General features: G+C 33.2%; 1 protein-coding gene across 5 annotated transcripts in view; it reads right to left on the reverse strand.

Annotated features, from left to right (window-relative positions):
- Positions 1-651: 651 nt before the first annotated feature.
- LOC132719104 (protein retinal degeneration B-like) overlaps positions 652-25,346 on the reverse strand; it is a 96,233-nt gene continuing 71,538 nt past the window's right edge. For 4 of the 5 annotated variants that reach the window (XM_060702847.1, XM_060702850.1, XM_060702845.1 and 1 more), the window contains 9 exons: positions 24,590-24,738; positions 23,958-24,083; positions 23,470-23,586; positions 22,922-23,064; positions 9,114-9,140; positions 6,102-6,251; positions 5,454-5,637; positions 4,480-4,608; positions 652-1,988 (listed from right to left, as the gene is read on the reverse strand). In XM_060702847.1, coding sequence (XP_060558830.1) covers positions 1,641-1,988; positions 4,480-4,608; positions 5,454-5,637; positions 6,102-6,251; positions 9,114-9,140; positions 22,922-23,064; positions 23,470-23,586; positions 23,958-24,083; positions 24,590-24,738 — 1,373 coding nt within the window. In that variant the 3' untranslated portion in view covers positions 652-1,640. The remainder of the gene's footprint in view (positions 1,989-4,479; positions 4,609-5,453; positions 5,638-6,101; positions 6,252-9,113; positions 9,141-22,921; positions 23,065-23,469; positions 23,587-23,957; positions 24,084-24,589; positions 24,739-25,346) is intronic. The other variant, XM_060702846.1, reaches the window with a different exon arrangement.

The raw sequence follows: 25,346 nt of genomic DNA on the forward strand, positions 1-25,346 counted from the left end.
TGAACAGGCTACATCACTGTTAATCAACTGAACAGACTAAACCAATGTTATTCAAATTTAATGGATTTTAATCAACTTAAAAGGCTAAACTAATTTTAATCAATCAAACAGGTTTAACCTATGTTTACTTAATTGAACAGACTAAACCCATGCTGATAAAAACGGATATTGTTAATCAATTGTACAGGATAAATCAATGTAAATGTAAAGCTATTGACCATAAAAACCAATGTTAATCAATTGTAGGAACATGCTTAATGTTAACTGAATGAAAAAGCTTAACAGATGTTGAGCAATTGGAGGAGCAGGTTTAACCATTGTTTATCAATTGGAAGTTAGAGTGAAGGAAAAGGCTTTACCCATGTTAATCTACTGACTAAATAATGCTTATACTATATAAATCAATGGAAAGAACAGGATAAACCAATGTTAATCAAATAAAGGAACAAGTAAAGTCAACGATACTCTATGCTCTCCTATTGTAGTTAACTGTCTGAAATAATCACCTTATAGTGTCAGTAAGAACTGCGGGCCTTTTCCACCATCATAGAGGCAGTCAGACCAAATTTTATACTACACGCAATTCCAATTTATTACTTATATTGAAATCCTTCAAAATATTAATGTAGATTTCAAGCTTCAAATCCTGCAAAAAATATTTTTGGCTTCGGCTATAATGATCATTTTAGTATATCAGACTGTTTTACCAAAATAAGGAATACTGAATGATGGTGAATGTTTTTGGATTGTGAAACAGTGTCAAACATGAACGTGTTTGGTAACTACTAAATGCCCCCGGCCCAGATGTCAGTAACAATTTTTTTAAAAAAGGGTTTACTTATTCACACAGTTATGGTCTGAAAAATTGCCAAGGAAAAAGTCAGTTATATAACTTGACAGAGTCATGAACTTTTCATATTCTGAAAAAAATATGTAGGCATGTCATTGCTATTTGATGAAGTTGAAAAATATTCAATTTGCCAATAAAAAATTATCAAATATTTACAAATGCAACCTTGAAACCATTGACTAAAAACTCCACAAAAACTTAAAGGACCACCTGAAGTATGTTTGTATTAATTAGTAAGTGTGTAAAATACGAAGCCATTGGTACTGGTAGAACTTTAGATAAATACAACTTGCTGGTTAAGGTTAACCTCCTACAGACAGACAAATTGACAAACCAATGGACAGACCAATGGTTAAATTGCTATATGCCAAAGGGCAAAAAAATCAAAATCTTATAAGTTGCTTGCACTATTTTCTTTCAAATATTTTAAGGTCATATATGTACTCAGGTTTTAGTATACAGAATTATCAAAACACTCTGTGAAAAAAATTTGGCAGTACATAAAATTCCTGCCTTGACTTAAACCTTTAATTATAACTCTGTTCACTTAACTCCTATTTAAGTGTACTGTTAAGTAAAATAAATAAAAGTAAACACCAAAAAAAAAACCATTGCTTTTACACAAAAAAAAAATCAAACAAAATTTTTTTATGCACCATTAAATTATGCAAATTAAATAATTAAAATGACACTGATAACATGTAATACATATGATAAAAGTATAAGACATTATCTCAAAAATATATTATTGACCGGTGAACAATGCAGACTAAATTACAAAATAACAAAACTATCTATGCGCATCTAATGACATTTTTGGTCGTGGTGACGTACCCCTGGCTCGAACTGCCGCCCCGAAGCTTGGCTGTACTGGCTGTAAAAGAGTATTTCCCTGATCGCTAACAGTTATCAAAGTTTGGGGACCAGCCCCACTCTCGGGGCGAGACACGCCCGGGATGTCAAATTGTCCGCTTAATGTTGATACATTCGAAGCTCTATGCTTTGATCCACGTTTTTCAGATGTTGGTAGACTAAAGCATGTTTTGCGTAACAAGAAAACGGCGTTTCCACTCGCAGGTCTCGATCCAACGGGACTCATTAGAAATTCTAAATGTGCTGCATATCCACTTGTCATAAACTACAAAATAAAAGAATAAAACTGTTATAAAAGATAAGGTTAAATCTCTTGGTGTACTAGTGTTTATGTTTAAGTTCTATACCAAACTATAGCTATAGATTTAGAAAATCCAGTACATCTTTACAGGACATAAAACAGTTAGAATTGATAGGGCAGTAAACTTTAAACTTTTTCAAGTGTGTGTCAATATATATTTAGAGTGTTACCAAGATTTTATATATTTTGGCTATGTGGCCTAGTTTTTGACCCTAGAAGTTCCATATTCCAAATTGACCTTGAAACCACCAAAACAACCTTTCTGTCTAATTTCCAGGATATTTGGATAAAAACTATAGCCTCTAGAGTTTTAACAAGGTTTTTCTATATTTGGGCTGTGTGACAGTTTTTGATCCCAGTTGACCCATATTTAACTTGACCTAGAAATAATCAAAACAACTTTTCTGACGAATATCAAGAATATTTGGATCAAAACAGTAGCCACTAGCATGTTAACAAGATTTTTCTCTTTTTTTTTTGCTCCTGTGACCTAGTTTTTTAATTGAGTTGATTAATGTTCGAACTCCTCCGAGCAATTATTTAGACAAGCATCCTGACCAAGTTAGATGACGTATGAGGCAAAAATGTGACTGCTTGAGTGTGAAAGAACTAAATGTGGATGGACGACAGACATTCAACTATCATAAAAGATTACCCCTGAGCTAACTCAGGTGAGCTAAAAAATTTTAAACTGAGAAACAGCAGACTGTATAAACAGAAAATAGGCTAGCATGATTCCTTACTGACAGCATAAGCCAACAGAAATAAAAATCTCTGAGAACATTCGTCTCTATTTGAATATGTAGGTCAGTAGGCTACAATGGCTATTACAGCCTAGAAGCCATGATAAATAGGCTATGCCATCAGTTTAATGTCAGGCTACCTCAAATAAAGTCTGGCCAGACCTTAACTATGTCCCCTGACTGCTTCATTTTAACATCTTTATCATTAAATCTAGTAAAGTAACAATGGAGAGTGTAAAAGTTTAAAAACAAAAACAATTCCATGAAATGAATCAGCAATTTCAACAAAACAATTTTTTCAAATTAATTTCCAAGAAACTATGAAGTTATAAAACCTACGAAAAAAGTTCTGCCCACATACTGCTGTTATATTACCAGGAAATAATCAGCTTAACATTGCATGGTATATGGTTGTTATTAAATTACTCTCAAAAGAAAATATCAGCATACACGGTAAGTTATTACATTACCCCCAAAGGATATAATATGAACATTCATTCAAAGTCCAACATATCAGTTTATAGTCAATTAAAGTCTTGCATGAGGAGTGTCTATAAATAACATGATATAAATGACGCACGCTAGCAAATTGTTGAAGTTATCAGGAAGTCAACATGGTCGTTAGTCACGTTCAAACAATATTTTACGATCACACAGATAATTAGAAAATTAATCTACTTCAGATGCCTTTTTTGGAAATATGTTATGCAACTGAGCATGCATGCTTCTTAATTAAGATTGAAGATTTAATAAAAGCAGCACAATGACATGTCATGTTAAACTATATAAGGTTATTTCCATCTTCTCACCTTAGTGCAATAACTGAATAACTTCTATTTAATTTAGAAACACTTATTACATTATTGCACTAAAGTGACGATTTATGGATTTTATAGAGTTCTGTACAATACAGAGATTTTTGCAGATAATTACCCAGCTAAACTTTTATTTTATAAGACAAGTCATTAGGTAGGTATAATACTAGTTTTTCAGCCGAGTTCAAGTTCATATATACCCACATTGTAACGAACAGTAAAAGTAAATTGGTCTATAATCAAAGGTATGTAATACAACAAATAAATATGTAGATAGGTTTTAGTATTAGACATAACAAATAATCACTAAAGAATTATACATGGATGTTGTTAGCAAGTGTGAAATACATGATCCGATTTTACATAATATATTTATATAGCAGAAAATAAAATGTTCAATAACAAAGTATTATTTTTCATCATGTAAGTGCTCATACAAAATCACTTGGAACTTTATCAATGTTTTTTTGTTTTTCAAGAAATATTTCATAATATTTCATTGTTTTTTTTATCAATATTTGAAATACTTATGGAAAATGTGTCTATCATAGACCAATCCACTTTATACCATATGAATTTTAAATTTCTGTTCCAGGCATTGGCACAGTTTTCTATATTCGTCATGTATATTAATTATACAGAATTTATTTTAGTTTAATCATGTAGAAATTCTAAGACACACTCTTAAATTTGTTTCTGGAAGTTAAAGTTCAAGCTCTAAACTGCCGGCTACTCATTTTTGTATTGTGACACTGAACTCCCCTGAACTACATATGGACTGTTCCAAATTCAAAGTTAGGCAAGTCCTTTGTTAAAAGGTGGCCTTTTGTTTTATTTAAAGACATTTTTTATTACATTTGATTCATCATGGCAAATTTCTTTATCCACATCACTTACTGTAGCAAGATTCTGTTGTTTCTTGTTGGATTTACCCACTATAAATATCTGTTCTTTAGACAAGCCCAGGTCTCTGTATCCATTAACATCTTTACTTGAACCATACCCTGCTCGGAACTTCAACTGCGCCTGTGAAAAAAAAAATGTTGGTTTTTTAAATACTACTTTACTGGTATACAGAAATCTTGGCACTACTCCTTTTCCAAATTAATGTATCTTAATGATCAAATTTTACACTCTATCAAAGATATAATTCCCATTCCATTTATATTAAACATTATTTTTAAATTCAGAAATTTATTTCATTTATAACTTATAACAGACTATTTGATGTCATAACACATTTTCCAGTAGATGACTTAAGTACAAATTTACTGTGAATTATATTAAATAATGGTGCTATGTGGCAAACTAAAAAACATAGAATAAAACCATTAAAGGAATGAAATGAACAGAAATTTTATTTTTTTTATGTTAATCATATTTCTGCCATGACTTGGCAACTTATGAAAATATTGCATTCAGTATTCACTTGCTGAAATACATATTTTGATCTTAAACTGTAACAAACAAATATTTTTTTTAACAAGAAAATATTACATCTGGTGTTCACTCAGTTAAATTTTGATCTTACACTTAACAATCAAATATTCTCTAAACATGAAAATATTAAATCTAGTGTTGACTTGGTTAAATGTATTTTTATCTTACACGGTAACAAACAAATATTTTCTTAATATGAAAATATTAAATCTTGTGTTCACGCGGTTGAATATTTTTTATCTTACCCACTGTAACAAACAAATATTTTCTTATCATGAAAACATTAAATCTAGTGTTCACTAAGTTCAATATATTTCGATCTTACACAGTAAAAAACAAATATTCTAATAGCATGAACATATAACTTCAGGTATTCACTCAGTTAAATATATTTTTACAAACAAACAAACGTTCTCTTAACATAATCATACCTCTGACTGTATTGTCTTAAGATGATTAAATTTCTGTCGTAGAGGATCCTTAGAGAATCCATCCATGAAAGCCACCATGCCATGTGGAAAGTTGTGCTGGGCCAGCCAGGCTACAACTTTATTATGTTGCATGTCCGGTCTAGCAGTCACATACAGGATTAAATAGCCGAGCTCCTGCCAATGTCTGAGAAATAAATAATGTTTAAAGCTGCATGCCTCCAGATAAGCCAAAATATTTCAAGAAAATCAATCTTGAGAAAAATGTTATGAGATTCTAAGAAATGTAAAAAGATTCAAGAGAAAAGTAATAATTTCCATGTTATGTGCAATAAATGTCCCATTTTGCTATATTTCTTACACTATTTCTACTGTGCTACTAACTCAGTACGGGGTGTCTTTGCATATTTTGACCTCTTTTTGTTAAATTTAATACTCTACTACCATTAGGTCAACTGAAAATAAAGTTGTTTTTTTCTCTCTCTATACTGAACAAGTATTCAAACTCAGTTCAAATGAACTTTATACCCCAATACAGTGTCCAAATATAAATTCAGTTAAAACGGCCTTTATACAACACAAATACTGTACATGTATTAACTCAGTTCTAATGACCTTTAACCCTGAATACAACTTTTTATAAGGACTCACCTGACAACGTCAACAGCTCCAGGTTTAACTTTTGGATCTTTACCCATTATAGAAACACTGGCTGTAAATGAGCCGTCAATACTGAATATTATCGTCTCTGTTCTAGGAGGTAGAACAGCTAAAAACAAGTCGGTGGTTGTGTGGTCTACCCTGTAAAACATGAGAAAATAAATTATTATCAATATAAAGGTATGCTAGAAATATGTATGAATGCAAATTATAAAGGGGACTTAACAAATCTGAGAATAAGTCTGTGAAAGTAAATTATAAACTGCTGATAGAGAAGGACATTGCAGAAACATTAGAAAACATATAGGATGTGGATATTTAGGTTTATGATAGTTCATGTATTACCTATCCTGCATTTATAAATGTAACTAAGGGGTGCATGTTAGACAGCTTATTAATTTCTGTGCCTGTTAAGCAAGAGCTTTGATGTTTGCAAATGGAAAAATTTAGTAAATATCAATGCTAGAGTAATAGCTCTTGGTCAAAAGCAAGAGTCTTGCAGTCCAATAAGGAGAATAATTCATAAATCAAGAGCCATGTAATTCTTGAACAGCACTGATTTAATAAATATCAGTGTTAGAGTAAAAGCTTTTGGTCAAATGCAAGAGCCTTGCAGTCAACAAAGGGAAATAATTTAGTTAATAGAGTTATGGATCTTGGTCAATGACTTACAATTAGCACCAAAGGCAGGACTGTACGGTGTTCCGTTTGGACACGTTTGGACAATCGTGACATTTTATTTATTCTGTACCCGCGATGCACGATGGTACGATGGTGAAAACGCGATGGCACGATGGTACGATGGTGAAAACACAATGGTACGATGGTGAAATCACGATGGTACGATGGTGAAATCGCGATGGCGCGATAGTATGATGGTGAAAACGCGATATTACATCGCGTTTTCACCATCGTACCATCGTGATTTCACCATCGTACCATCGCGGTTTCACCATCGTACCATCGCGCTTTCAACATCGTACCATCGCGTTTTCACCATCGTGCCATCGCGATTTCACCATCGTACCATCGCGTTTTCACCATCGTGCCATCGCGATTTCACCATCGTACCATCGCGCTTTCACCATCGTGCCATCGCGTTTTCACCATCGTGCCATCGCGATTTCACCATCGTACCATCGCGTTATCACCATCGTGCCATCGCCTTCCGGTGGACATGCGCATTGTACATCTTTATCAACAATGGATGAATGCATAACTATGTATTATGTGAGAGGCTATACGTATCGAGACATTTTAAATATAGTGAGGCTTAAAACGGGATTTGATCTCACTATTAATCACAGACTATTTAACCCATTACGTTATATACACGCCTTTTAACGCCTTTTTCCCCCCCCCCCCCTTTTGTTGTCTCAATTGGTGAAAAAATGCCTTATTTAGGCCCCCAACACTTGTTTTTGTTTGAGAAATGTTGTTAAAAAAGTGACCTCTTTTTCGGCGCGGCCCCCCAACCAAAAGATACCTCAGGGGGTTGCCAGAAGGGGGATGTGCCCCATTCTGTTTGGGGGGTTTGAAGGTTTTAAAATGATTGAATCTTAATACACAACACTTATTAAATAGTCTGTGATTAATAGTGAGATCAAATCCCGTTTTAAGCCTCACTATATTTAAAATGTCTCGATACGTATAGCCTCTCACATAATACATAGTTATGCATTCATCCATTGTTGATAAAGATGTACAATGCGCATGTCCACCGGAAGGCGATGGCACGATGGTGAAAACGCGATGGTACGATGGTGAAATCGCGATGGCACGATGGTCAAAACGCGATGGCACGATGGTGAAAGCGCGATGGTATGATGGTCAAATCGCGATGGCACGATGGTGAAAAGGCGATGGTACGATGGTGAAAACGCGATGGTACGATGGTGAAAACGCGATGGTACGATGGTGAAATCACGATGGTGAAAACGCGATGTAACATCGCGTTTTCACCATCGTACTATCGCGCCATCGCGATTTCACCATCGTACCATCGTGATTTCACCGTCGTACCATCGTGTTTTCACCATCGTACCATCGCGTTTTCACCATCGTACCATCGTGCATCGCGGGTACAGAATAAATAAAATGTCACAATTGTCCAAACTTGTCCAAACGGAACACCGTAGGACTGTGTAAAGTTTAGGATGAATATTCTCTGTGGTTTTGGAAATAGAACAAGCATGCAAAACCTTAACCAGGAATTTTCATTTCCGCAAAAATGTTTAAATTCAACTAAAACAAAAATTTTTTTATCTTGGACTTTGATGCACAAAATTATGATTAGAATGTTGCATGTAAAACTTCTACCTCAACTGACAAAAGAGTGAGTAGAATAATTCAGCTAAATTTTAAACAGCCATATAAAAAATACAAATAAGTACACAAGACATGAATACTTTTTTTATTAACCCATATCACACTAAATATCTTAAATGCACTCCTCCATCTTTAAATCTGGACAAAACCATTCATCAACTTTAGGGAAATTTTCAAATGGAGTACTGACCAAATAGTGAACAGTGCAGACCATGATAAGATGAGATGGATGTGACAACTGATCTTGGTCTGCACTGGTCATATTGCTAAATTCACTTGCTGCCAGTAAGGTTGAGATTTAAAGAGCACTTGATTAAATGAAAGCAATTATGGGAAACTGTTAATGAATACTGTCAACATTTTATAGTTGCCTCAGTGTAGTAATGGCTCAACTGTCCTATCAAAATGTAACAGACGTTAACACGCTACTGCACTAAGGAAACGTTATCGAAGACTTGTTTCAACACTTTTATGCAGAAAATTAATAGTACGGGTAATGCATTATGCTGTATAATCAGAGATATATTAAATCTACATTTAGCGCCATATACTGAAAAATAAAAGCATTACTATTTCTAATACTTTGCATATTTTATATAGACATGTGCATGTACATTGTTTATTAATAAAATGTGTGCAGAGATAAAATATTCTACAATCGCTAAAATAATTTACGTTTTCCTGCTAAAGTTCTGTCCCCATCTGCAAAAATACAAAAACCTTTCCAGACACTAGACATTTTCAATAGGAACCATTGTTTAGGTCTAGACTGGAAATTTTTTACTGTATATGGCTTGCACATTATGCTTTTAAGAGCCTACTTTATATCTATCAAAGTATAAAAAAAATTGAAAGGGTGTAATTTTCCATACAAATATACATGTACATATAAACAAGAGGGTCAAGATGGCCTTTGATCGCTCACCTGACCCAACAAGCATTCTGACTAAGTTTCATGACAGGTGAGTAAAAAATGTGACTACAAGAGTGTTAACAAGGATTATCCATATTTGAGCAGTGTGACCTAGACTTTGACCCCAGGTGACCCATATTCAAACTTGACCTAGAAATCATCAAAACAAGCTTTCAACCAATTTCCAGGATATTTGGATTAAAAAAGTAAACACTAAAGTGTTAACAAAATTTTTCTATTTTTAGTTCCTGTGACCTAGTTTTCATCCAAGATGACCCATGTTCAAAGTCATCCAAGCAATTATCTAGACAGGCATCTTGACCAAGTTTGATGATAATTGAGTCAAAAATGTAACCACTAGAGTTTTAACAAGGTTTTTCCATATTTGGGCAGTGTGACCTAGTTTTTGAACCAAGGTGACCCATATTCAAACTTGACCTAGAAATCATCAAAACAAACTTTTAGACCAATTTCCAGGATATTTGAGTGAAAACAGTAGCCACTAGAGTGTTAACAAGATTTTCTATTTTTAGCTCCTGTGACCTTGTTTTTCATCCGAGATGACTGATGTTTGAACTCATCTGAGCATTTACCTAGACAAGCATCCTAACCAAGTTTAATGATAAATGAGTCAACAAGAGCATGTTTGAACAGGGTGATGCTCCCGAATAGGTTTTGGACACAGAAAAGTACACCTCTTGTACTTTCAGAGTTATGTCCAGGACAAAGTTCAAAGTGCAATATTTCTAAATTAGGGAAGGCTGAGTTACTATTCTTTGCACTGTACTTCTATTCAATGAGATCTATCTACCTACTTAGTTTCTTATTGAAACCTCTTGTCGTTTCACAGTAATGTCCCGGATAAAGTTCACAGTGAAAAAATTGAACTAGAACTCTGCGAGTCGGATGTGTCGCCTTGACATACCGGTACTTAATGCATAAATTTGTCAGTAAGTCTAGTGATCATGTTGATATACAGTCAAACTTTGATCGCTCTAACTCCGAGGGCCTGTGCAAATTTGTTTAAGAGATCTGTAGTTCGAGCCAACCAAGGTTGAACTATAATTACATAGAACATAGGCTTAAAGGTTTTCCAGCTTACATTGGTCAAATGATAAATACGTCAATATAATTGTTTGTTAGTACATCTGTTTGTCAAATATGTCATATTAAGAATTATTATCCTATTGAAAACAGTATTAACAGTACACTGTGTTAATCTATATATTCATACATATTGTAATTGGTTGAGTTTGATTGGGCGATCATTATCCAAACTGTGAACAATGTTTAAAATATAATTATATGTTTATTATGGGATGAATTTTATTTTAAACAATGAATTGATAAAATATCAAAAAACAACATTTTACAGCAGCATCTATTTGTAGTCATTTACTAAAATAAACACACATACAAGTATCATTCTATACATAGATTACACTGTTACAATTCATGTTACATGAACCACGGTTGTAATTAAAGCCGTCCGGGTAAAAGTCATTTATTTATTGACTTTTGCACATTTCAGGAGTTATTTTCTTTTTATCGTTACTAAAGACGGGCAAATGAACAATAATTATTGTATTATAACAAACAAATCTGTTACAACACCTTTTATTTTGTATCAATTAACCTTAATTGTCTTTGTCATGATCACAAGGTGTTAAAAACATTGTGTCGCCGGCTGTCATATTATTTAGAACATAACAACCCGCAACTTTTGTTGTCTGTTTGTGTTAGACCGAAAAAGTGTGATTTACACTATTTTTCTGCCTAAAGGACCAGAGATCAGGTTCGAGTTTGAGCCATGGGTGATCGAGCGATCCTAGTTAGAACAATATATATTATATAGGAATTTTGCCTAGTTCGAGGGAAGGGAGGTATTCGAGCGAACGAAGTTTAACTGTATGTTTGCTTTACAAAAACTTGACGTTGCAAACGTTTTGATGTTTACTATTATCTTGTCAAATGTGTCAATTGCTAATGAAAATGATAGGTAAATGAACTTCTTTAAACAATTTAGTGGTGAAATATCTGATGATTATTCTTTAAATGAATTTCTGTAAGAACGGTTGTAAATGAAAGTTAAAATTTCATTGTGATGACACTGGCTAACTGATGATCGTGATGTTCGAATAAAATGTAACTTAAGCAAAGTATTTTAACTTGCACTGTATGCAGTTAGATATTATTAGAGATCAATATTTTTTCTCAACTGTACACATGTTAATTTATACTTCAGTGAAAAAAAAACAAAAAAACATCCGCATAAACCTTATTTAGTTCATATTAACTAGGACTCTGCAGTCAAGAAATATTTTTGGGGGGAAATATTGAAATTGATGAATTATACTAGTGATTTACTAAAAAAATGTTTTAGTTTGTTTTTTATTTCAGCGCAATGTCACCTGGCTGCAGTGACTAAATCAAAACAAGCTACACAAAACCTATAATAAAGAAGAGAAAAAACATTAGACTGCAAGCATTCTGTTCATTTAACAACATGTGTAATTTTGCTGTTCATTGTTACTAAAAAGTTACTTAATAAACTTTTACGTACATGCATTGTTTTTGTCAACCTAATGTTGGGTCAATCATAAAACTGATAAGAATTTTAAATGAAAATCAACTCTTCCCAAAATGCAATTTGTATGCAGTCTTGCCCTTGTTCACCAAAACCTAATAATTATTATAAATGGCGAAAATGATACAAATTTTTAGGTCCTGTAATTGTCACCAAGGTCCTGTTAAATGTTGGATTTCACAGGACCTATTGTCCTGTAAGATCATTTCAAGTTTCACTAGGACTGTGAATATATAAGCTCTAAGCAATGTACTTTCAGACAAGAGGACTTTTAAGACATCTATAATATTTAAATCAATGTTAACTAAGTGACCACAGGTGTATGACTTATATAACTTAGAGTACTACATGCCAAATATATTAGCTCTTGTGGTTTCACAAAGAAAACTTTAATCTATTTCCGATATAATTTATTATAAACTAAGTTGCATGATTTGTATAACTTTTGTAAAGGACCAAAATATTAATGATGTTGCATCGTGCCAAATATCTAAGCTCTGGGCATTGTGAGAAGAAGTTCTTCCAATGATTTTTTTTACGATACAAGTCTGTATAATTATTGTCACCTCTGGGTCAGAAGACCAAATTTGACCCCCCAGGTGGGCATAATTAATAAAACTGTATTTCATATCTGAGTTCTGGGCATTGCAGTTTCATAAAAGAAGACTTAAATATGTTTTCTTTTTTAAGGCTGTATAAAATAAAAGACCCCATGTCACTTTAATTGTCACAAGGTAATGCTAAGTTATGGGCATTGCATTTTTAGAGAGGAAGATTTTTATGACATTTATACTATACAAGTCTATGTTAACTAAGTGACCCCAAAGGTGGGCAAGGGGCATGACTGATATAACTTATGTAGAAATTTACTAAACAGTGCTACAAGCTCTTGGTATTGAAATTTCACAAACTAAGTCTTTAATGTTTTTTCCTATTCAAGTCTTAATAAACTTAACAGCCCTCATTTTGACCCAAGTGACATGATTTATACACAATCGGAGTGCCTTGGTTTAAATGTTAAAAGGTAAGCAAAATAAGTCTATCACTCTTTAGTATATGAAAAATTAAGCCAACCACATGAAGTATATTTTCAAATTTTAATAGGTCATCGTTCAAATGAAGAAAAATACGAACAATGACTTGAATAAGAAGTTAGTTATTTAATACCAACACTGACAATATGAGACCAGGAAGTTATCTGTGTTAACTTATAAAACAGTGTTACTGGTTAAGACCATTAGAAATAGATAGCGCTATATAAAAAGCAATATTGACTAAAAAAACTTTGGAAATTTAAGTACAACCTTGTAAATGTTTTCAGAAAATACTTAACAATTTTATTAAGATATATTGGTTTTAATGAAAAATTACCAACTTGATATATCTAGGACGAGCTCATGGCTAACAAAAATTAGAATTTTATTCATGGGAATTACAGTGTTTATAAAATAACTAGTTTATATTCATGTGGATAGAAAACAGTGATAATTTGCTATAAATAAGGCATATTTCCTACCTATGCCTTAGTTTGTTTTGCCTTAATTTGTTTTTAATAAAACCTGCCAGTATTGCTGCTTAACAAAGTTTAGATAACAAGCATATTTGAAAATAGGCTTAAGATACTCAAAACAAAAACATTCAAAAGACAAAAAGATGGAAAATTCAGTAAAAAACAAGCATGGACAACAAATGAATGAGTTTAAAGAACAAAAACCTGAGATCGGAGACTCAGCCAAAAAGCCTGGAAAACAAAATAGTGATGTAGGATTCCAAATTGAGAAGAACGAAAACAAAAGCAAAATAAAATGCCAAATCAAAGAGTCTGCACAAGTAACTGATGAATCTGATACAGACAATGAAGATTTAATAAAAATCACGACTGAGGAGACTGAAGAACCAATACCTCCCAAAATACTGATCACGACTCACAGAATGAGTTCTTCAGGAATGGATGAAATTAAACATACTCACAGAATGAGTTCTTCAGGAATGGATGAAATTAAACACACTCACAGAATGAGTTCTTCAGGAATGGATGAAATTAAACATACTCACAGAATGAGTTCTTCAGGAATGGATGAAATTAAACATACTCACAGAAAGAGTTCTTCAGGAATGGTTGAAATGAAACATGCCCACAGAAAGAGTTCTTCAGGAATGGAGAAAATGAAACATACTCACAGAAAGAGTTCTTCAGAAATGGCTCACGAAATGATGGCTTTAAACTATGATTTTTCATCAATTCCTTACGTATGTAGTAGCTCAGACAATAATGACATACAGATATCAAGAATGGATAAAATCATAGCACAAGGAAATATCCCGTATGTCTCTAGGAGAAATCGTCCTGCACCTCCACCTCCTGATCTTCTAGAATAAACTATAACCTTGAACTTCAACCTCCCATATTTTTTCCAGAATAAAAAGTTATATGATGCTTATAAACAATTAGCTTATACTTATGTATTTTAATATTCCAGTGTTGAGTGTTAATAATGTCAGACATTTTATGTTAAAACACATTTTATAGAATACATTAGATTGTGTTTATTTCTCAAAAACATTCTAGCTTTCTATTAGTATAAATATCATGTTCATCATAACTTTTTCAGCCTTGCATCATTTTGCATGAAGATGATAGAATTATGAGAGATTTTTTATCTGATATTGAGAATATGTTTTATGATATATTGTAAATGACCAACAAAATGGCAGCCAAGGGAAGGTAGAAACTGCTATATGAAAATCATCTGTTATTTCCTATAAGTTTAGATGTTTTATGCCCCATATTTGCATGTAAATTCTTTTTGGGGAATTTTCAAGTATTTATATTTACAAACAATGTTTATTGAATCCTTTGAAGGGATAATGTTTTTTTCATAACTTTTTCTTCTTTTTCCAAACTTTTCATAATGAGAAACAATAAAAATAATGGTGTTGAAACAGATTGCCATTGAAATAAAGCTTCAAAATACTCTAGATGTCAAAACCTACTACATATCCTGGAAGTCTATTGTTTCATCAGACCCCAAGCTTAAAAACAATTAATTTTTAGCTGTTGGTTTCACCAAAATCTTTCAATAAGGTTTTCACAGTTTCAAACAGAAAATGATTAAGTAATTTCAATGCAATATGTCACCTTGGAAGTCTGTGACTCAAATACACTTTTTAGGTTCAGATGACTTCTAACTTCAATTAACTTATTTTCAAACTAAAAAATTTAAAAGTGTTCATTGGATAATTTCAGGTATGTGACTTTCTTCATTTAATATAAAAAAAAATTTGTTAAAAAAAAAAGTAATGTTATTTTCATATCTATGTACTGTACATGTAAATATGTATGCTATTTCATTTTCTTTACTAAGTTCATGTTGTTGTTTTGATATTATACACTTAACGAAACTTATAAGTACTCCGACCAATTTTTTATTATATTGTGTTAGAATTACTATAACTAGTCTAAGTCGATACTGTATAAACTTTAATCATAGTATCATCATTTTATAATAGTAAATGCATTTTACAATAACTCAAACTTAACAGAAAATCAGTAACTGAGATCACCATTGTAAAAAATACCTTCAAGTTTAGTCAACCGGAGTTTTCGTGCAAGTTTGAAATCGGAGTACTTATAAGTTTCGTTAAGTGTATAATATTATACTTTGTTTTCATAAACAATTATTTTTCCAATTTTCATCATAAAGATACTTTATAACTGTACCTACTGTTAAAGCATTTAGTCATTTTTTTAAAGACCAGTAATATTCATTCTACAATACTGAATTTTCATAAAAAAGGCATTCCTAAATAACTAATGAAATAAAGAAGAATTATAATTAGACTTAAAAATATATATATATCAATCTGAGTAAACTGCTAGTTTTGAGAAGTTTTACATTTTTGTCATTATTTTCAAGAAGTAAATTTTTGTATCTATTAATTATTTTGCGTCCATTCACACAGAAAGCTAAGCAATAAATTTTTGTCTCAACCATAACTTTAAGCTAATAATCCTCATTACCGTAAAATTCCTAATAAACGCCCCTCCCCTAATAAAGGCCCCCAGGCCTTTTGATAAGGAAAACAATCTACTCATCAGTGCTGAACTCATAATTAAAGCCATAATTTTATTCAAATCATTTAGAATCCATTTTATTTTATAGTAAACACAAATATGTATAATATGAACTTAACCTTAACACTTTTTAATGTTATTACCAACACTTGCTAACACTAAATGTATTTACAGTGATTTTTGGATTTAGGAAAAACTGTGTTGTAATAATAGCCCCCCTTTTGGAAAATGTTTAGCCCCCGGGGGGCATTTAATAGGAATTTTACGGTATATGAAAAAAGTATTATTAGACTTGATATGTTTAGTTTATATAATCAGATGACTTCTTACTTCAATAAACTTATGTTCAAACTGTAAAATAGTATTTATTGGATAATTCCAGAATAAAACCAGCTAATTTACAGCAAAACTATTGACTAAAATTCACAGTGTCAGGTTTCCTTCTCATTCAGGTAATATAAAACACACCAAAAATCACAGATGTTTCACAGCCGCATTACAACCATAAAAACATCCATTCCACATTACAGATGTCTCAATACCTTCCTTTAAATAGAGAAAGGTCAATATTTTGTATTTACAGAGAAAAATAGGACTAGTAGTCAACAAGAAATAGGTGATAAGTTTCAGTATATCTTTAAATGTAGTTATATTGTGAAAGACTATTCTATGTTTCCTTTTACACTTTAATTGTATAGTGATGATACTGTTAACCCCTGATTAAAAACCTTAGTTATAAACATAATCATTTAACAAGGGCAACATTGTCGCAATATTAGCCCATCACAAAAGCTTTTGACAGAGATGTGGGCATTATAGATATGCATATACAGGGCTCCAGATAAGATGCGAACACGTGTAAATTACGCATGGAAATAACATGTTTACGCATTCAAAACAAAATTTAGGCGTATGAAAACGCAAACAAAATTCAGGATAGGCATTGAGCATCATTTCTTTCTCGTAAACGTAACCGAAAGTAAACTTGGGGATTATCTTATTTTTAATTTCGTCTGCGTCTACCAGTAACTTCCTGTAGTTCCGACCATCATCGGTTGTTATCGTATGTATAGTATGGTGGTGGAATTAACTTCGTATGAATGCTTTGCAACGTCTAAAGGTAACTTTCTGTAGTTCAGACTATCATCGGTTGTTATCGTATGTATAGTAAGGTGGTGGAATTAACGCAATTTCATAAACATCCGGTACAATGTCGCTGTCAAAAGTTAAAACGATTGACTCGTATTTTCAGCCGAAAAAAAATTGACTCAAAAGTAATTGTGAAGGTTATAATTAATGAAATAATTAGCACTGCCATGTATGAGCAACAGAAACATGCCTCAGGTTCAGATAAAACGTATGCCGATTGGAAATGCAAGATTATAAACCAAAGGAGTCCAAAAATCAAAAGAAATGACTTTGACATTATCTTGTATTACAAGAATGATAATGCAATAAACAAAACAAGAGCCATGTCAACATGGCCATCCCCCGCCAAATGTGTTTGCTCATTGGAAGAATGTATATGTAGTAGAGCAGAATAATTCCATTTTAAGAGGTCTTTTGGTAATGAAAACTGATGGCTATAGTGATTACAAATTTGAAACCTATGTGAATACTGAGGGCTGAAAATAACAAAGGGCAATTACTGAAAAATAATGCAGGGTAGGTGATCATTCTTGTGTGCTGCATCCCTCCTCAGTAAAATCTATCCACCTATGAAGTTTCAAGTTGATACCTCAAATACTTTTTGAGAAAAAAATTGAATTGAAAAAATAAGTATGAAAAAGAACAAAGGGCAATAACTCAAAAATTATAAAAGGTAGAGTTAACATTCTTGTGCAGTGCACACCTCCTGAATGAGATCTATGCACCTATGAAGTTTCATTTTGATATCTCAAAGGCTTTTTGAGCTATGCTCTGGACAAAAAATAATTTTGAAAAATAACAAAGGGCAATAACTCAAAAATAATGCAGGGTAGAGTTATCATTCTTGTGCAATGCACTCCTCCTGAGGAGATCCATCCACCTATGAAGTTTCAAGTTGATACCTCAAATACTTTTTGAGATAAGCTCTGGACAAAAAAGCATGAAAAAAAAACAATGGGCAATAACTCAAAAATTGTATAGGGAAGAGTTATCATTCCTGTGCACAACATTCCTCCTCAATAAGATCTATCCACCTATGACATTTCATCTTGATATCTCAAACGCTTTTTGAGTTATGCTCCACTCAGGTGAAAAATTAGGTATGAAAAATAACAAAGGGCAATAACTCAAAAATTATGAAAGGTAGAGTTATCATTCTTGTGCACTGCACACCTCCTGAGTGAGATCTATGCACCTATGAAGTTTCATGTTAATATCTCATAGGCTTTTGGAGTTATGCTCTGGACAAAAATCAATTTTGAAAAATAACAAAGGGCAATAACTCAAAAATCATGCAAGGTAGAGTTATCATTCTTGTGCACTGCACTCCTCCTCAATGAGGTCTATCCACATATGAAGTTTCAAGTTGATAACTCAAATACTTTTAGAGATATGCTCCAGACAAAAATGTCGGATGGAAGGACGGACGGACGGAAGGACAGACGGAAGGTCGGACGGACGGAGACTATTTCTACATCCTCCGCCGAAATTTTTCGGCGGGGGATAATAAGCATAATTAATGTTTTACTCTTTTCCATACATTTCAAGGAGTAAAAATACTCCTGCCAAATTTCAGATTTCAAGTTTTACTCATTCACAAAAAAATCAATGGGTAAATACTCATTGCCCTAAAAAATTATCTGGAGCCCTGCATATATGAGATAATTGTGCTCTGGCCAATATCCAGAAAATATTGAGATATTTCATCATCTCAAGAGACCTTGACCTTGCAAATATTAACGTTAATTACATGTGTCACACTTGTAGTCATGGTAGTTATCATTTGCATTACGATCCATCAATAAATGATGACAAAATGGTCTCCATTCACAAACTTGACCTCTCTATGTTTATGCCCCCGCCATGTAATGGCCGGGGCATATAGTGTTACCCTGTTCCGTCATTCCGTCCTTCCGTCATTCTGTCATTCCGTCATCATCAGTTTCCGTTCATTATCTTAAGAACGGTTGGACATATTCAACTCAAATTTGATATATGGATATGTCATGAGAAAATACAGGTCAAGTTCGAATTTGGTCATGGTTCGATGATTTTTGGCAGAGTTATGCCCCTTTTACTTTGAAAATAATATGAAATTTCAGTTTCCGTTCATTATCTTAAGAACGGTTGGACACATTCAATTCAAACTTGACATATGGATATGTCATGAGAAAATACAGGTCAAGTTCGAATTTGGTTATGGTTCGATGATTTTTGGCAGAGTTATGCCCCTTTTACTTTGAAAATAATATGAAATTTTCAGTTTCCGTTCATTATCTCCCCAACGGTACAATACAATCAACTCAAACTTGACATATTGATATGTCGTGAAAAAATACAGGTCAAGTTCGAATTTGGTCATGGTTCGATGATTTTTGGCAGAGTTATGCCCCTTTTACTTTGAAAATAATATGAAATTTTCAGTTTCCGTTCATTATCTCCCTCAAGGTACAACACATTCAACTCAAACGTGACATATGGATGCGTCAAAGGAATGCGCAGGTCAAGTTCAAATTTGGTCATGGTTCAATGATTTTTGGCAGAGTTATGCCCCTTTCACTTTGAAAGTAATATGAAATTTTCAGTTTCCGTTTATTATCTCCCCAATGGTACAACACATTCAACTCAAATTTGACATATGGATATGTTTTTGGAATGCCCAGGTCAAGTTCAAATTTGGTCATGGTTCAATGATTTTTGGCAGAGTTATGCCCCTTTCACTTTGAAAGTAATATGAAATTTTCAGTTTCCGTTTATTATCTCCCCAATGGTACAACACATTCAACTCAAATTTGACATATGGATATGTTTTTGGAATGCCCAGGCCAAGTTTGAATTTGGTCATGGTTCAATGATTTTTGGCAGAGTTATGCCCCTTTCACTTTGAAAATAATATGAAATTTTCAGTTTCTGTTTATTATCTCCCCAATGGTACAACACATTCAACTCAAATTTGACATAAGGATATGTTTTGGGAATGCCCAGGTCAAGTTGGAATTTGGTCATGGTTCAATGATTTTTGGCAGAGTAATGCCCCTTTCACTTTGAAAATAATATGAAATTTACAGTTTCTGTTCATTATCTACCCAACAGTGTCACATATTCAACTTTAATTTGACATATGGATATGTCAAAGGAATGGGCAGGTCAAGTTGGAATTTGGTCATGGTTTGATGATTTTTTGGCAGAGTTATGTCTCTTTCACTTTGAAAATAATATAGATACATCTTAGGAATAAGCAGTTTAAGTTTGAATTTGGTCATGGTTCAATGATTTTAGACAAACTTATCTTTCCTGAATGTTGGAAAAATTTTGAACTTTCAGTTTCACCACTCATTCTTTTAGCCATTATTTTGGCTACAAATATGCAATATGCTATTTCTAAAAGGTTAAGACTGAATAATTTCAGTGCCTTGAACATTGTATGGAAATGGTTTGTGTTAACATTGAAAAGTTTTAAGGGCTTTGAACTTAAAATGAAAAAAATAATTAATGCACCATCTGAAATTTTGGCTGCATGCGGGGGCATCCGTGGCATGATGACACATTTCTAGTTTTCATTCAAGATGACCCATGTTCAAACTCATCCAAGCTATTATCTAGACAAGCATCCTGACCAAGTTTGATAATGATTGAGTCAAAAATGTGACCGCTAGAGTGTTAACGAATAAGTGTGGACGGACGACGGTCGACAGACGACGGACATTCAACGATCCTAAAAGCTCACCCTGAGCTAGCTCAGGTGAGCTAAAAATAATATAATTATAATAATAATATTTAAGAAATAATAAAAAACTGCATAACTTCAATTATTTCGGTAGCACCTTCAATGCTTGTTGTGCTTTGGATCAGTCTAATATTTATAATCAACAATAATAAACATATCAAATGACAGAACATATTGTACATTTTTAACCAGGTTTTCAATTTTGAAAATCCTGGTTATTAGATTGGGGTATGGCGGGCGGATGGGCGGATGGGCGGCTGGGCGGATGGGCGGGCGTCAAACGAAATTGTGTCCGCTCTGTAACTCTTCAACCCTTTGAAGAATTTTGATGAAACTTCAGACAAATGTTTACCACATCAAGATGACGTGCAGAACGCATGTTCCGCATGGCTGGCTCCAAGGTCAAGGTCACAGTGACATTAACATTGAAAATCCTGTCCGCTCTGTAACTCTTCAACCCTTTGAAGAATTTTGATGAAACTTCAGACAAATGTTTACCACATCAAGATGACGTGCAGAACGCATGTTCCGCATGGCTGGCTCCAAGGTCAAGGTCACAGTGACATTAACATTGAAAATCCTGTCCGCTCTGTAACTCTTCAACCCTTTGAAGAATTTTGATGAAACTTCAGACAAATGTTTACCACATCAAGATGACGTGCAGAACGCATGTTCCGCATGGCTGGCTCCAAGGTCAAGGTCACAGTGACATTAACATTGAAAATCCTGTCCGCTCTGTAACTCTTCAACCCTTTGAAGAATTTTGATGAAACTTCAGACAAATGTTTACCACATCAAGATGACGTGCAGAACGCATGTTCCGCATGGCTGGCTCCAAGGTCAAGGTCACAGTGACATTAACATTGAAAATCCTGTCCGCTCTGTAACTCTTCAAACCTTTGAAGAATTTTTGATGAAACTTCAGACAAATGTTTACCACATCAAGATGACGTGCAGAACGCATGTTCCGCATGGCTGGCTCCAAGGTCAAGGTCACAGTGACATTAACATTGAAAATCCTGTCCGCTCTGTAACTCTTCAACCCTTTGAAGAATTTTGATGAAACTTCAGACAAATGTTTACCACATCAAGATGACGTGCAGAACGCATGTTCCGCATGGCTGGCTCCAAGGTCAAGGTCACAGTGACATTAACATTGAAAATCCTGTTTACATGATTTTAACTTGATTTGGCAGTCAAAGGTCATATCATCTTTGGAGGTAATTTAAAAAAGATATGATATATTATTTCATGTCTACTTTGTAACTTGTTTTTCATTATACAGAATTATCAATATAATTATAGTGAACAAATTCTTCTGTGCTGAACTCGTCCTACATTTCTCAACGGATTTTGTTCAAACTTTCACAGAAGCTTTGTCATCAAGCACCCTGGCACATATTGTCGGGGATTTGTGATTGGATAGTTTTTGACCTAATTATGGCCCTTTGTTTTTTTCCTTATACATAATATTATAGTGAACACTTCTTCAGTGGCAATTCCTCCTACATTATTCATGTTTTACATTGCACATAGTTACAGTGTTTGTTGCTTGTATTTGTATTTCAAATACAACATATTTATCTACAATGGTGATAATTGAAAACCTGGTTTCATGGCATTGCCATGTTTCTTGTTATAAGTATTTAAATGTATTTCTGAGATATTTATAACTGAGTTGAATGTAAGTGTTGGGAAGACGTACGCTATATGTAGGCGGGAACAACAATGACATCTTGATGGCAGGAACCAAGATGATGTCAACGTATAATCATATCAACATCACTACCGCCTTACTTGTATACTATTGAGTTAACAAAAAGATAGAAACAAGACACTAGGCTAAGCTTATATTACCCCACAGGAAGGTATCAATAAAATGAAAAGTACCGCATTATGTATGGGTTAATCTGATGCACATGAAACAGACTTTACTGACATGAAATAAAAATTCCACATATTTAAATCTTGTTCACCAGAAACAGACTTAACTCAATTGACACATAAAAAAGTTTTATATTTAGTTATTTACCTAACAACCATTTTTACTGGATGAATGCCTTGACTCAATCTTTTCTCAGGTGGGATAGTATAAGTAAGTCGACCATGACCATCTGTATTCTCAGTGCCCATATATGTCCATTCCCCTGATGCAGACATTACATGTATATCCGTCTGAAATAAAAAACAGGTAATTATGTTAATAATGCCAAGATGAACCTTCCTACACTGGTAAACTTAAATGCATATCATGCCAAAGTAATTGAAAATACTTAGCCCAGGACCCAAGGTTATAATGAAATTACCTAAGCTTAAACTACGAGCATTTTTCTGCATATTTTGATATTTATTTGGTACCATACTAGTTTATGTAAACTGAAACTGTCATTTGCTATGTAAAATTATTTTCTTTGTTCACTTGAATGTTGGGACATCCATGTCCTACTGACATCCTTGACTTTGTTAATAATTTCAAGAAAATTGGCTAAAATTCAAAACTTTAGCAGACAAAGTTTTATGCAGACGACAATTTTACTAAGCATGCAATGGGTTAATAAATCAGCATCAACTATTTCTCACCTTTTCCCCTGACAATGATGTCATATCCAATGGTCCGTACATAAATTTTGCAGACAAAACTTGCGGTTTATCTTCTAACACCAAGACATCATTTCCCCGGTGATTTGGCTGAAGATTCTGAAAGACGATTACAGAAGACAAGAGTGACTTATTTTGCAATACAATGTATTTCACAATGATCATTATTTTCAACATTATAATAATAGTATTTGATTTTTTAACTACTTCATTGTGATAGGGTTTGATAAAAAGTTTTGATATTTATAATACGCTAGTAATACAAAAAAAAAACATTTTCAATTACTTTCACATAAGTATATAATCATACTATCTTTAACTATGTTTTTCATATCTTTCCAAATTTTACCATTTCATAACATGAAACAGTGATCTCAACATTAAAATTTTTCTATGGTAAAAACGTGTCTGTTATAATTCAGTCGTTTTTATCAAAAGATTTATTTATAATTATTAGCATGAAAACATACCCTGACTTTGTACATAGTTCTTCTTTTCTGCCATTTTTCCTTCGGCTGACCTTCAGTTGTGACTGGCGACATTGTCTGTGAACTGAGATCTTCTTCATAAGACATTCCAAAATCTTGCTGAAGTACCTATTGTCAATGATGTAAACTTGAGTTACAACATTTCAACAACTGTCAATCATACTTCTTATAGCAAAATAAAATCAGCTAAATGAACCTTTATTAAGATAATGACCTGTAGCGAACTGCTGAATAGCGAACAGCTAAGACAATGATCAGACTCCACGTATGTGTTGGCTTAAATTTGATAGAGGTTGCGACCAGAAAAGTCAAGGTTAATTGTCTTTGTTATTAGTTTATTACTTCAATAATCTTTGTCTCCTTTTCTAATACTAAGATTATTGTCACATTGCTAATTTTACCACCAAACATATTTCTATAAGAGATCATTGAAATTTTTTTGATGCTATTCAAAATATATCTACCGGCTTATATTTTCTGGCCATGTGCCAACGTTTACTTTTATAGTTTAAGGACAAGTAAAGCCAAATTTCTACAACCATGTTCTAGAAAACAAATATTGTTGTTTCAATTACATTATTCAACACTGTATAAATGTTTAGAAATCAACTTACCTGTCGCAGCACAAATGAGACAACATCGGTGGACTCCCAGAAACTGGCGTGAAACAAGGGCGGCAAGGATCGCACGGGGAATGAATGTAACACTTCGGGGCAGTACAACATGTAATCTAGACGTTTACTGCCCCACCACTGACTGCTCACTGTTAATATAAAATTAGTATAAAATATTCTCACAAGATCATAACATTATTTTTTCCTATGTTTTATATGTAGACATATGTATAAAGCTATGATAATTTAAATCATATCTAATCATTTAACTGACCCCTTATGTTTCTCCTTATAAAGAAATTAAATCATACCAAACTGGCTTAAAATCTTGACATGACACCGTTGTGAAGTTAAGTAAGTTATCATTTTCATGGCACACTTTAACCCTTGCCATGCTTAACTTGTATAAAAGACTTGTCTGCATTTCATTTTTTGAGCATTTCGTAAATCTTAACTTCCTGAATTTCCAAAATGGACTTGCACAGCTTCAATTTTTTAACTGCTAACATTCAATTGATAAAATGAGTGGGGCCGTCTATTTACATTTTAGGCAGTTTTATATTTTATCCGGGCCATTTTTTATAATTATTTTTTTGCTCAATGACCTTTATAATAGTCAATCTTTTGAAATACGTAACAAATTAAGCTTTATTTGACAATGCAAAAATGAGCATAATGTCACTTTAATAGAAAATGAAATACTCAAAAATGCCTTTTTTTTCTTTGGATGTTATTTCATATAATTCGTATCATAAAT

The sequence above is a fragment of the Ruditapes philippinarum genome, unplaced genomic scaffold (assembly GCF_026571515.1).
Source record: "Ruditapes philippinarum isolate M1 unplaced genomic scaffold, ASM2657151v2 ctg517_1_1_1_1, whole genome shotgun sequence".
NCBI lineage: Eukaryota > Metazoa > Mollusca > Bivalvia > Venerida > Veneridae > Ruditapes > Ruditapes philippinarum.